The sequence below is a fragment of the Colobus angolensis genome, unplaced genomic scaffold (assembly GCF_000951035.1).
Source record: "Colobus angolensis palliatus isolate OR3802 unplaced genomic scaffold, Cang.pa_1.0 Scaffold141, whole genome shotgun sequence".
Taxonomy (NCBI): Eukaryota; Metazoa; Chordata; class Mammalia; order Primates; family Cercopithecidae; genus Colobus; species Colobus angolensis.
The window spans coordinates 1,632,038-1,645,679 of NW_012114500.1; the positions used below are offsets into that span (position 1 = coordinate 1,632,038).

General features: G+C 44.0%; 1 protein-coding gene across 2 annotated transcripts; it reads left to right on the top strand.

Annotated features, from left to right (window-relative positions):
* The first annotated feature begins 1,625 nt into the window (after positions 1-1,625).
* S1PR1 (sphingosine-1-phosphate receptor 1) lies at positions 1,626-6,555 on the top strand. 2 transcript variants are annotated; one of them, XM_011935204.1, is made up of 2 exons: positions 1,626-1,976; positions 3,856-6,555. In XM_011935204.1, the coding sequence occupies exon 2, from the start codon at positions 4,019-4,021 to the stop codon at positions 5,165-5,167; it is 1,149 nt and encodes a 382-aa protein (XP_011790594.1). In that variant the 5' UTR covers positions 1,626-1,976; positions 3,856-4,018; the 3' UTR covers positions 5,168-6,555. The 2 variants fall into 2 exon arrangements, with proteins under 2 accessions (XP_011790594.1, XP_011790593.1); XM_011935203.1 differs by lacking the exon at positions 1,626-1,976 and adding an exon at positions 2,952-3,110.
* Positions 6,556-13,642: the final 7,087 nt, after the last annotated feature.

A 13,642-nucleotide genomic window follows, 5' to 3' on the forward strand; every position in this document is an offset into this window, starting at 1 on the left:
GAACCCAGCTCTGCCACTCACTAGCTGGCAAATCTACAAGTCACCTTAGTTGTCTGAGTGACACTTCTCTCAGCAATAAAATGCCAGGAATGCTTGCTTACTTCACAGAACAGTAAGGTTAAATTAACTTAGCACATGCTTGATACAGACTAGGTGTGAAATTTCACTTTGATTCCTTTGGCTTTAAAGAATGCATAAATTAGTGTGGGTGGGGGCAGGTGAAGGAGGAAATGCCAAGTCCCCCGTTTTGTTGTGCTGGGTATATACAATGTATTTTTTACCCTTTAAGTGAAATAAGTCCTCAAATCCAATTAGGATCTACTCTGGAGTCTTACAGGACCGTTATCTTAGTTTCCACATTATATGCACCGTTCTGTTATTGAAGTTGTGGGTATGTATTGGGTGCATCGCCGTTGATGAGTGCTTTAAAACAGCTGTGAATTAACTGTCACTTCGTTTCTTTTTTTTTTTTTTTTTTGGCAAACTCACAAAATCCCAGAAGTCAGGGGTCTGTTGTTTATTCATTCTGCCTCCTTCTGAGTCATTCAGGTACAGGGTGTGTCTGCCAATTGAAACTGCACAGCGGAGGAAGTTTTTGAGTTCACATCTGCCGGGATGGGAAAGCAGTGAGACCAGAGACTGGGTGGAAACCTTTACAACTGTAGGGCAAGGGCAGAAGCGTCCTGAGCTTGTCACGCAGGCAGATCTGACCAAGGCCGCCTCTCAGCCTCACGTTCTTAAGTAGCATCTAAGCAAACGAAAAGGGTGGGCAAGTTGCTGGTAATGAGATTTGAGGCCTCTGAGTCAACTCTCAAGCAGAAAAAGTGAGAGAAGGGTGCCGGCCCCTGCTGGGCAGCTGCAGTTGCTCCGCAGCGCGGGGCCGAGAATCTTCCCCTTCGGAAATTCCGGAGCTGCCCAGGCATTTTGAATCTCTCAGGACTCAGCAGCAGCCCACCTCCTCAACGACCTCTCCATTGGCCAGAATCTGGGACACACAGTCTGGCTTTGCGCTCAGCTGAGGGAAACCCCTCGCCCAACACCAAAACTGGCGCTGGTTCATTTCTCTGTGCACTCCGGGAAATCCACTGCCTCTCAGACCGCAGTTTCGAGGAGCACCAGGATCTGGGGTGGCGTGGGGAGAACAGGAACCTCCCGGTCCATTCTCCCTCCCGGGCTGCTTATCTCCTCTGTACTTCTCGCAGCCCCTTCCCAGCCTCTCGTCCTCAGAGTGCCGCCGAAACTCGCCGGGCCGCGGCTCTGGTTTTCTGCTGCCGGCGCGAAAGTGGTTCGGGGAGCTCCCGGCCACAAGCTCAGCACACCGATCCTCCTAGGGCTGCGGGGGTTGTGGGACCAGGGCGGTGCGCTACGAGACTCCGGGCCGTCCTCTGCCCCCTCAGACTTTTCGAGAGAAAAGTTTCCCAAGTCTCTCCACCTCCGTTTTTTTTCAGGTGCTCGGGAGAATCCTCTCCACCGCCAGGGATCAGAGTGTATCTGGGCGAGGGCAGTGATTTATACATTAGAATCCAGGGGTTACAGGGCTCCGCCCCTTCTCTCTCTTTCTCTCTCTCTCTCTCTTTTTTTCTTTCATTTGTTGTTTGGGGAGGAGGAGTTCTTTTTTTTTTTTTTTTTTTTGCTTCTGCCCCAGATCTTTCCTGGACAGTGCTTCTCAGCAGTTCAGATCCGGGGGCCCCCAGCTGGCAGAGGGCGTGGGGGGTTAAGGCATTAACCCCTCCCAGCGTCTTCCTGAAGAAACCACCCAGCCTTGGCGCGGCGCTGGGTGACTTCGCTTAGCAGGCAAGGAACTGGCCGCGCCGAGCTGGACTGGCCATTGGAGTGCTCCGCTGCAGAGGGAGGGGACCCCGACTCGAGTAAGTTTGCGAGAGCACTACGCAGTCAGTCGGGGGCAGCAGCAAGATGCGGAGCGAGCCGTACAGATCCGGGGCTCTCCGAACGCAACTTCGCCCTGCTTGAGAGAGGTAGGGGGCGGCGAGTGGCGGGGGACTCGGGCGCGGGGAGCCCGGCTGCGATAGGGCTTAGGTGTCAGAAAAGAATTTTTAAGCCAAACGAGGCAAACAAAAACTTTGAAAACATGCATCTCTGGGCGCTGAAAATTTGCATCGGTGGGCTACTAAGGAGCCCAACTCGATCGGATTTTTCGTGGGCACTTGTGATTCACGGAGTTTGGAAAAAAAGGTTAATTCCCAGCTGTGAACCTACGGGGGTAGGGGCAGTGAAAGCTGCGGTTGGTCGCAGGAGTAGTAGGGAAGGTGCTAAATTATGGAAATCCTATAGACAAAGAATATGGTGGGTGGTGTGGGGCGTGGGTAATGGCTTAAACTAGTACTGTCCAGGAGCAGGGTATACAATTAGTTGGGGGAAATGTGGAGCTTCTTGGCTTGAGCAGCCTCTCCTGTTCGCGGAGTTGCTGGGATTGCTCTCATCTCTATTACCTCATTTTATTGCACTGCTGCATTACCTTGAAATATTTAAGCAACTTAGAAGTAGACTTCTGCTGACCAGTGCGGTCTTAGAAAGTTAGTTTCTTTGTAACTTTCTAGTCCTAGGAGAGGAGTCAAGGTGTTGGGGGACGGCAGTAAATAAAACTGCCCACGCAAATTTAGCAATGCACCAGGGAGCAGTTTAATGTGAGTTTCTGAAGAGTAGTTTTGCACTCGAAATTAAAAATGTGGTAGCATGTATTATTGCTGTCATGAGTAGTTTGATTTCTCTCTTTTGTGTATGTTTTGGCTAAACTAAACAAAGCAAAAAATATTTATGCGATCAACTAGTGTACGAAACTTCTGGGATTTGCTGCAATCTGTTATGAATGGTTTTAACTGAATACCTTTAAATTTACTTGCCCTGGCTTGGGGGCGGTTGGGCGGGGGAGGCGGGGAGAAGAAGAAGAAGAAAGAAAAGGCAGTCGCTTCACGGAGGCGCTAAGCTTTCCTGTTTACTGCAAGGCGGGGCGGGCCTGGCTGCGCACACCTCACTGCGCCCTCCGACCCTAGGCACACCTGCTCCTAGAGAGTTATTAATAGAGCCCCCAAATGACTTACGCTTTCAAGTGATTTTCCTGCAAATCTGATTTCTTGCATGGCAATTAGGAGGTGGTGCTCATCTTTTTGAACTGGGGGCCTGGGGGTGGGCATGGGGAACAGAGGTGTGTGTCTCTACCCTCAGACTGGCAGTCGAGTCTTTTCCGAGGAGAGACGTGGGCTGGTGGTGTTGAGCGTGCAGCTGAGCTGGTGACTGCTTCAGACAATTTCATGGCTGGAAATATGGAGGTGGGAGGGTGGGGGGTGGCGAGAGGGCAGGAGTGGAGTTAAAATGGGGTGTGCCCTCTAGGTTTCCCATTCCCCCCACTCCTTGTTTTCCATCTTCTTTTTTGTTTGTTTGTTTTTGTTTTTGTTTTTTGGTCAACCCACAGCCAACAGCATAATTCCCACTTCCCTTTGAGTGAATGTGACCATAGAGTTTCTCCCTCTCTTTTTCTTCCCCCTCTTCCTTTTTTGGAAAAAAAAAAAGGAAGAAAAAAGAATTTTTTTTTTTTTTTTTTAATCTCTCTGGGTGCTGAAAATTGGCTTCTCTGGGCTACTCAGGAGCCCAACCCGATCGGATTGTTCTTGGGCACTTGTGATTTATGGAGTTTGGAAAAAAGCTGAATTCCCAACTGTGGAACCTACAGGGGTAGGAGCAGTGAATTTTTTTTAAAAAAATCTCTCTCCCTGAGCTCTCCCCAAGTTTCTTTAAAACAAATCAACAGTAACACAATTGGAGCAGTGCCTTAGCTAGAATGAATTATGCCAGTATGCTGTGGCTCTTTCCCTGACTCTCTCCTCTGACTTGTTTAAGGCTGCGGTTTCCGAGGCCCTCTCCAGCCAAGGAAAAGCTACACAAAAAGCCTGGATCACTCATCGAACCACCCCTGCAGCGAGTGAAGGCTCTCTCGCCCTGCCCTCTAGCGTTCGTCTGGAGTAGCGCCACCCCGACTTCCTGGGGACACAGGGTTGGCACCATGGGGTCCACCAGCGTCCCGCTGGTCAAGGCTCTCCGCAGCTCGGTCTCTGACTACGTCAACTATGATATCATCGTCCGGCATTACAACTACACGGGAAAGCTGAATACCAGCGCGGACAGGGAGAACAGCATTAAACTGACCTCGGTGGTGTTCATTCTTATCTGCTGCTTTATCATCCTCGAGAACATCTTTGTCTTGCTGACCATTTGGAAAACCAAGAAATTCCACCGACCCATGTACTATTTTATTGGCAATCTGGCCCTCTCAGACCTGTTGGCAGGAGTGGCCTACACAGCTAACCTGCTCTTGTCTGGGGCCACCACCTACAAGCTCACTCCCGCCCAGTGGTTTCTGCGGGAAGGGAGTATGTTTGTGGCCCTGTCAGCCTCCGTGTTCAGCCTCCTCGCCATCGCCATTGAGCGCTATATCACGATGCTGAAAATGAAACTCCATAACGGGAGCAATAACTTCCGCCTCTTCCTGCTGATCAGCGCCTGCTGGGTCATCTCCCTCATCCTGGGTGGCCTGCCCATCATGGGCTGGAACTGCATCAGCGCGCTGCCCAGCTGCTCCACTGTGCTGCCGCTCTACCACAAGCACTATATCCTCTTCTGCACCACGGTCTTCACTCTGCTCCTGCTCTCCATCGTCATTCTGTATTGCAGGATCTACTCCTTGGTCAGGACTCGGAGCCGCCGCCTGACGTTCCGCAAGAACATTTCCAAGGCCAGCCGTAGCTCTGAGAAGTCGCTGGCACTGCTCAAGACCGTAATTATCGTCCTGAGCGTCTTCATCGCCTGCTGGGCACCGCTCTTCATCCTGCTCCTGCTGGATGTGGGCTGCAAGGTGAAGACTTGCGACATCCTCTTCAGAGCGGAGTACTTCCTGGTGTTAGCTGTGCTCAACTCCGGCACCAACCCCATCATTTACACTCTCACCAACAAGGAGATGCGCCGGGCCTTCATCCGGATCATGTCCTGCTGCAAGTGCCCGAGCGGAGACTCTGCTGGCAAATTCAAACGACCCATCATCGCCGGCATGGAATTCAGCCGCAGCAAATCGGACAATTCCTCCCACCCCCAGAAGGACGATGGGGACAACCCGGAGACCATTATGTCTTCTGGAAACGTCAACTCTTCTTCCTAGAACTGGAAGCTGTCCACCCACCGGAAGAGCTCTTTACTTGGTCGCTGGCCACCCCAGTGTTTGGAAAACAATCTCTGGGCTTCGACTGCTGCCAGGGAGGAGCTGCTGCAAGCCAGAGGGAGGAAGGGGGAGAATATGAACAGCCTGGTGGTGTCGGGTGTTGGTGGGTAGAGTTAGTTCCTGTGAACAATGCACTGGGAAGGGTGGAGATCAGGTCCCGGCCTGGAATATATTTCCTCCCCCCCTGGAGCTTTGATTTTGCACTGAGCCAAAGGTCTAGCATTGTCAAGCTCCTAAAGGGTTCATTTGGCCCCTCCTCAAAGACTAATGTCCCCATGTGAAAGCGTCTCTTTGTCTGGAGCTTTGAGGAGATGTTTTCTTTCACTTTAGTTTCAAACCCAAGTGAGTGTGTGCACTTCTGCTTCTTTAGGGATGCCCTGTACATCCCACACCCCACCCTCCCTTCCCTTCATACCGCTCCTCAAAGTTCTTTTACTTTATACTTTAACTACCTGAGAGTTACCAGAGCTGGGGTTGTGGAGTGATCGATCATCTATAGCAAATAGGCTATGTTGAGTACGTAGGCTGTGGGAAGATGAAGATGGTTTGGAGGTGTAAAACAATGTCCTTCGCTGAGGCCAAAGTTTCCATGTAAGCGGGATCCGTTTTTTGGAATTTGGTTGAAGTCACTTTGATTTCTTTAAAACACACCTTTTCAATGAAATGTGTTACCATTTCATATCCATTGAAGCTGAAATCTGCATAAAGAAGCCCACTTTATCTAAATGATGCTAGCCAGGATCCTTAGTGTCCTAGGAGAAACAGACAAGCAAAACAAAGTGAAAACTGAATGGATTAACTTTTGCAAACCAAGGGAGATTTCTTAGCAAATGAGTCTAACAAACGTGACATCTGTCTTTGGCACTTTTGTTGATGTTTATTTCAGAATGTTGTGTGATTCATTTCAAGCAACAGCATGGTTGTATTTTGTTGTGTTAAAAGTACTTTTCATGATTTTTGAATGTATTTGTTTCAGCAGAGTTCATTATATTGGATTTTTCTAACCTGTGTTAACACCATTGAATGTGTATTTCTTAAGAAAATACCACCCTATTGTGCCCTTAAAAGCATTACTTTAACTGGTAGGGAACACCAGAAACTTTTCAGTCCAGCTGTTCATTAGATAGTAATTGAAGATATGTATAAATATTACAAAGGATAAAAATATATTACTGTCTCTTTAGTATGGTTTTCAGTGCAATTAAACCAAGAGATGTCTTGTTTTTTTTTTTTTAAAAATAGTATTTAATAGGTTTCTGACTTTTGTGGATCATTTTGCACATAGCTTTATCAACTTTTAAACATTAATAAACTGATTTTTTTAAAGATCCTTTTGTGAAGAGCATTCTTAAAAGTAATTACTGAATTGTTCTATTGGATTGTGTAGATCTTTGGAATCAAAGTTAAGGACAAATTTGTTATTCTTTAAAGGATTTCTACTTTAACTAGGGTGTGAAAAAAAATGTGGTTTGTTTAGAAACCACTCTATCTTTTTCAGGAAGAGAAACTTCAATAAGTTAACACTGAAGAGTAGTAAAGAATGACATAAAAACCACCAACCTTCTGAATACCACATTGGCTAGTAAGTAGAATTGTTTGAGTTTTAAATTGCATTTAAACCAAATAAATTAAATACAATAATTCTGTCATCAAACATGGGTTTTTAAAGAAGTTATACACAAAAATGTGGTTGTAAATCTAATTTAAATGATGAGACTCAATCATCATTCAAACCCATCAAAATAAGCATGCATTCTTGGCCTTTCACCAACATGTTGTGGAAGTGGGGATATGGATATGGGTATTAAATCATGTGTTTTTATTTTTTTTTCAGGACACTGTCTTGGCTTCCCCAGCCTATCTTCTGAACCACATAGAAGTATACAGTACCAGTGAAGTAGCTAACTGTAAAATGTGGGCTGAGTAGCGTAACACTTTTATCTGAAAACCTTCAATTCACAGTATCTGAAAGCATTAACATTCTCGGTCATTAATTTTTCCAAACACAAAATGAAAGGAAGGCACTTTGCAAGCATCACAGACTTATTGTAATAGTTAATTCTTGTTTTTGATTTTTGTCATCTTGGGGGGATTAAAGTATTTTGGCATGTTTGGCTCTGTAATCCTATTGCTACTTTCAGAATTTGTGCTTTCAAGTGTCATTGAATATGCACAGGACACAGTTGGGACATGAAGATAAACCTCACCTAATAGAGTAGATGTCATTTCTGGGTAAGGTTAACTGTGGGAAACAGAAATGTGTTCGCTAAGGAAACCTTAGGTCACAACCTCCAGTTTCCTGAAGGAAATGCCAAAAATGCTCCAAAGACAAAAGGCTGGAAACAAACTGGAATGTCTCTCTCCATCTGTCTGCTAAGGCGGAAGGAATGATTTCATGTTACATTCACTTCCTAGACTTTCGTTACAGTCAAGCATAATGGAAAAGTATGTCCATTTTGTGTTTCTGTGGAAGATAAAATGTTCATATTTTTGGACTTATCTTCAGAAGCACAGGGGTGATTCATGATATGGGGAAAGATGGGATAGGGTGGCTGGCTTTGGGAGATGGGGAGCTCTTTGATGACACTTTTCCCCCTGTGAACACATTATCCAGTGATTAGATGTACTTTCTTCCTGGAAACTCTAGACTGTGCATTTCATTCCAAGAAAGCTGGGTAGTCATGGACTGTGGTTTTGCTGGGCACATGTGTAGTAGAGCCCCAGATCTGACCAAGAAGCAAAGACTTAAGATGAAGGAATTCTTGGTTGTCTCCCAACATGAATATCTGGTTTTAATTCAGTGTATTCTCAGAAGTGAGAATGAGAAAAAAATCTTAGTAATTATATGTTTATACTAAAAAATACACATATAAGGCTTTGATTTTAATATTGTAGTGTTTTTCAAGAGGAGTAAAAGAGATAGCCTGGACAATACTTGACATATTCTTGTAAAAAGTTCAATTGACTCAAAATAGTCAGGAAAGTTATGAAGTAACATCATGTAATACTTTATCCCCAACAATATTAAATGTGATTACAATTTTACAGAATATTCAAATCAAAATGTTATATAAGACAAATTATTATTCTTGCTTTTACATCTCCTTAGAAGGAGAAACATTTAATTGTTTTAAAAATGTTTTATTTATTTTTTAGAAATGAGGTCTTGCCTTCTTGCCCAGGCTGGTATGCAGTGGCACAGTCATAACTCACTGCAGCCTCTAATTCTTGGGCTCAAGTGATCCTCCTGCCTCAAGCCTCCCATGTAGCTGGGACCACAGGCACGTGCCACCCTGCCTGGCTGATTTTTTTTTTTTTTAATGTTTTGTAGAGACAGGATCGCAATATGTTGCCCAGGCTGGTCTCTAATTCCTGGGCTCAAGTGATCCTCCCACAGATTTGTCTGTGTTTTCTCTAAATAGGTTATAAATACCTTGAGGGAGGAATCACAAATAACTAAAAGAAACTTTTGTAAAGATTATCAGAGTATTATTTCCCTAGGGACACAGTAAATGTACGATGATGAGAAATCATAATAAGCTACAACATTTTCTCCAGCCTTCCTTCCTTCCTGCTCCTTTGATGTATACTTCACATGGTCCAAGAAAAGGGACTCAAAATACTTTTTAACATACACCATTGCCTTCACTGCAATACTAGTTGGAACTAGAGTTGTGTTTCAGAACATTCAAGCAAGCAAGGTTTACTTGAATAAATAAAGGCCTTATATGGATTATGTATGAAGAAAAAGGATTTTAAACCAGTGGTTTAAAAAGCTAGGAGAGATAGGAGGAAGAGCATAGTGAGGGGTTAGACCTGCATTTATTTCAGTCTTTTACAATCTTTGACAAGAACCAGGATCCAGAGTAGTTTGAGTTCATGTTGAAGACATCTCTCCTAATACATCTGATCTCTTGTTCCCTACACTTTCTTCTTGGATTCAGACTCAGGTAATTTCTGGTTTTCCCATGGTCTCTTTTTTACCCCTTTGAGGACTAAAGGATTAAAAAATTAGACTTTGCTCTGGTTATAGTCATTAGCAAGAGCCAAGTGTGGACTGCGGACTTGAGTGAACAAGAATTGCTACATTTTCTGTATATCCAAACTTGATATATGAAGTATCTTCATATATCCAACTAGAAGCTTCCATATTAGTAATGGATAAATACACCATGGTAAATTAATACAGTGCAACGTTATTCAGCAATGAAAAAGGACCTACTACTAATCTTGCAACCATTTTCATGAATCTTAAACCTCTTATGCAACCACAAAAGAGAACATACATTACGATTTCATTTATGTAAAAGTTCCAGAATAGGCAAAACTAATGTATGGAGGTATAAATCTGAACAGTGGTTGCCTGGGGTAAGAGGATAAACTGGAAAGGAACATGAGGGAAATTTCTAGGTTGTTAGCAATGCTCTATATCTTAATTTTTAGGACATTGTTCACTCAGATGTGTATATTTGTCTAAACTTATGTAATCATATTCTTAAGACCAGTGAAATTTAAAAATATCAATATGCTAGACTTTCACTTCTGCGTATAAGGACTATATGAGACTTTCTCTGTGAAATTAGGGGAAGGTTCCATGAAGTTCAGTAGGAAGTGGCAGCTGGGCACAGTGGCTCACACCTGTAATTCCAGCACTTTGGGAGGCCAAAGCAGGAGGATAGCTTTGAGCTCAGGACTATATGAGACTTTCTCTGTGAAATTAGGGGAAGGTTCCATGAAGTTCAGTAGGAAGTGGCAGCTGGGCACAGTGGCTCACATCTGTAATTCCAGCACTTTGGGAGGCCAAAGCAGGAGGATAGCTTTGAGCTCAGGAGTTCAAGAACAGCCTGGACAACATGGCAACATCCGTTTCTAAAAAAAAAAAAAAAAAAAAAAAATTAGCTGAGCATGATGGCTCACACCTGTAGTCCCAGCTATTTGGATGGCTGAGTCTGGAGAATCACTTGAGTCCAGGAAGTGGAGGCTGCAGTGAGCCGAGATCCGGCCACTGCATTCCAACGCCAGCCTGGGTGACAGAGTGAGATCCTGTCTCAAAAAAAAAAGAATGTGGAAAAGGTTCCAAACTGTTTCATAAAAGGGTAATATGCTTTTTAAGTATTATCCCATGACCCAGAAATAAAACTTTAGAACGCTAAATAATTGTGACGTGATGATAGCCTTTGCTTCCATAGAATGAGAATTTGGCTTAGTATTGGTATTTGTAATCCCTGAAGAATTTCTGTGTCTTGAAAGAGTCTAGAGATATAATGAAACTGTCACAATAAAAGTTTATTGACATTTGGATTTCAGTTCTAGGAATATATGATGGGTTATTAATAGCCTTATGAAGAATGGACCTTGTATACATTGCAAGGATATGTACACATGTTAGTATTGGAGACACACAAATTGGAGTGTGCCAATTTCTTATCATGGCCACCTGACCAACCCTATAAAAGGCATTCAGTCAGATAATAACACTCGCCCTGGGTGTAAGCACTGCATTGTTAGAAGAAATAGGCAGAGACACAAAGGATGTGGAAGACAAACTTATGTTCCTGTGAGTTTTATTTTTTAATAATTTCAGCTGTTATATTAGATTCAGGGGGTACATGTGCAGGTTTGTTACACTGGCATATTACTGTGATGTTCAAGTTTTGGGTACGAATGATCCCATCACTGTGGTAGTGGGCATAGTACCCAACAAGTAGTTTATTAGCCATTGTCCCCCTCCCTCTCTCTCTCTTCTAGTAGACACCGGTGTCTATTGCTCCCTTATTTATTTATTTTGGAGGGTCTCACTCTGTTGCCCATGCTGGAGGGGAGTGGTGTGACCATAGCTCACTGCAACCTGGAACTTCTGGGCTCAAGCAATCTTCCCACCTCAGCTTCCAGAGTAGCTGAGACTACAGGTGCGTGCCACCACACCTGGCTAATTGTTTATTTTTGTAGAGATAGGGTCTCGCTTTATTGCCTAGGCTGTTCTCAAATCCTTACCTCAAGCAATCCTTCCACTTTGGCTACCCAAAGTGCTAGAATTACAGGCTTGAGCCATCATGACCAGCCTGTTTCCATCTCTATGTGCATGTGTACCCATCCTGTGAGTTTTATAAGCTTGCAGCCAGACACATTGTTACCTGCCCTCCCCTCTCTGAGAGTTCTTTCTTTCAGCCAGCTCTGGGAGTAACTGGACAGAGAAGAAATACCTCAGGTGTTGCACTGCTCCTTGGACAGGCTGATTAGATACAAAGCAGAAATAGAAACAGAAAAGAAGGGGCACGGTTACTTGAGCTAACAAGGAGCAGGGAGAGGAAGGACATTGTTCATCCATTTCCCTGGAGCTCTACTACTATTATTACTCCACTTTTCTGCTGCTTTGTTGATACCAGGGCAGAAAGAAAAACCTTGGAAGAAGTTACTGGTGTGGGTCATGCTTCCTACTCCCATTCCTGTAGATAGGTCGGCACACTCACCCACTCATCCACTCAACAAGAATGCTTGCCCTGTGCTGTGTGCTGTGGATCTAGGGGCAAATATAAACAGAGGTCCTGCCTTCCTAGAGCTTGCAGGATTCATTCCTCCAGCTCTGGCACTCCTGTGGCTCCCTCCTTTTGGGGTCCAGGGACCCTGATATGGCAAGAGAAAATTCTTTCTTTTTTTTCCTTTTTTGACACGGAGTCTCACTCTGTTGCCCAGGCTGTAGTGTAGTGATGCGATTTCGGGTCACTACAACTTCTGCCTCTGAGGTTCAAACGATTTTCCTGCCTCAGCCTCTGAGTAGCTGAGATTACAGGTGTGTGCCACTACACCAGGCTAATTTTTCTGTTTTTAGTAGAGATGGGGTTTCACCATGTTGGCCAGACTGGTCTCAAACTCCAGGACTGAAGCGACCCACCTGCCTCAGCCTCCCAAAGTGCTGGGATTATAGACGTGCACCATGACACCCAGTCAAGAAACAGTTCTTTTTTTTTCCCCATGAGTTTGTTCATTGTTGTACACTTCCTCTAATATATTGAATTCTTTAGCAGTGTAAAATAATTTCATTTAACAAATACAATTAATATTGGCAGCTTTTCATCATTGGCTTTTATTTAATTTATATCTCTAAATTACTTAAAATTAAATAATGAAGAATAAACTCAGAACTGGAATGGAGAGAAGTTCCTTATGTTATTGGGTATGGTTGTAAATATCAGTATTTGTATTCTGTTTTTCAGCATCTAGGCCCCATGGGATCAAGAAGCAATTCTGTAAAATAAAAGCAGTCAACACTGTCTTTAGTTTCTCTCTCTCCTTAGTTTGTGTTTTTCTTCCTAGATCCCTACTGTGAACTGTGCTAGGTGGAGCTGCTTGGTTTATAATGTGCACATGAAGTGTACATTTGAATATGTCATAGGTGGTGTCCTTATTCAACTTGGATGAAAAAGAAAGGAGAGAAAAATTCACAATTCAAGAGGATGAGCAGACTTATTTACTGATGAGCCATTGCAAGTCATCTGGAGGACTTGAGAGAGGAGCCTAGGTAGGTCTTTTGTGTGCTGTATGTTCAGTGATTGCTTGAGGCCAGGGTGCTGGGGATAACTCCCTGAGCAGTCCAAGAACTCTGCACTCATCTTATACACCAGCTCTACTGAATCCAAGCTGACCTGCTCACATTTGTGTGCCATTTCTATGAGGAAGTCTGTTGAGAATGCCAACAGCTCAGATACCTGCTCGTCATTACCAGATCTACCCCTCAAAGCACAACGTCTGCTGGTGGGAGGGTGAGTAGTTTCAATGTTTTGTACAAAGGAGAGTATATTTATTTCTAATTTCAGAGTTTCTCTTGCTCTGTCTAGACACTTCGGAGAAAAACAAATTCAGGTCACCAGTAAAGTTATGTTCTATAATAAGAGAAGACTTGTGCTAAATCACTTGTAAAGACATTAACTGTCATCTGCCTGAAGAGTCTTCTCTCACCAAGCCTCTGCAGATCTTCTGAGGTACCAGAAATAGTGGTTAGTTCTCACATGCTGTTCTGCTTCAGCTAGCTTCATGTGGCCACCTGCAGAAATAGTTCTTGGTTTCTCTTCCTTGTCTAGATGCTGGTCAAGGCAGCTTTCAGAAAAACACAGATTTTCATATTCCCATTCACACGTGCAAAGTGAATTAGGATACCAAATAATTACCTAGATTATTCAATCTGTAAAATCCTTTGCCTCAATTGAGTGAAAATTGTATATCAACACTTTTTCCAGCTACATATTTATACTGTAATGGGAACCCATTTATACTATATATACTATTTATACTATAATAGTAGGAGTTGCAGAATCATAAGAAATTCAGGGCTGGGCGCGGTGGCTCACGCCTGTAATCCCAGCACTTTGGGAGGCCGAGGTGAGCGGATCACGAGGTCAGCAGTTCGAGACCAGCCTG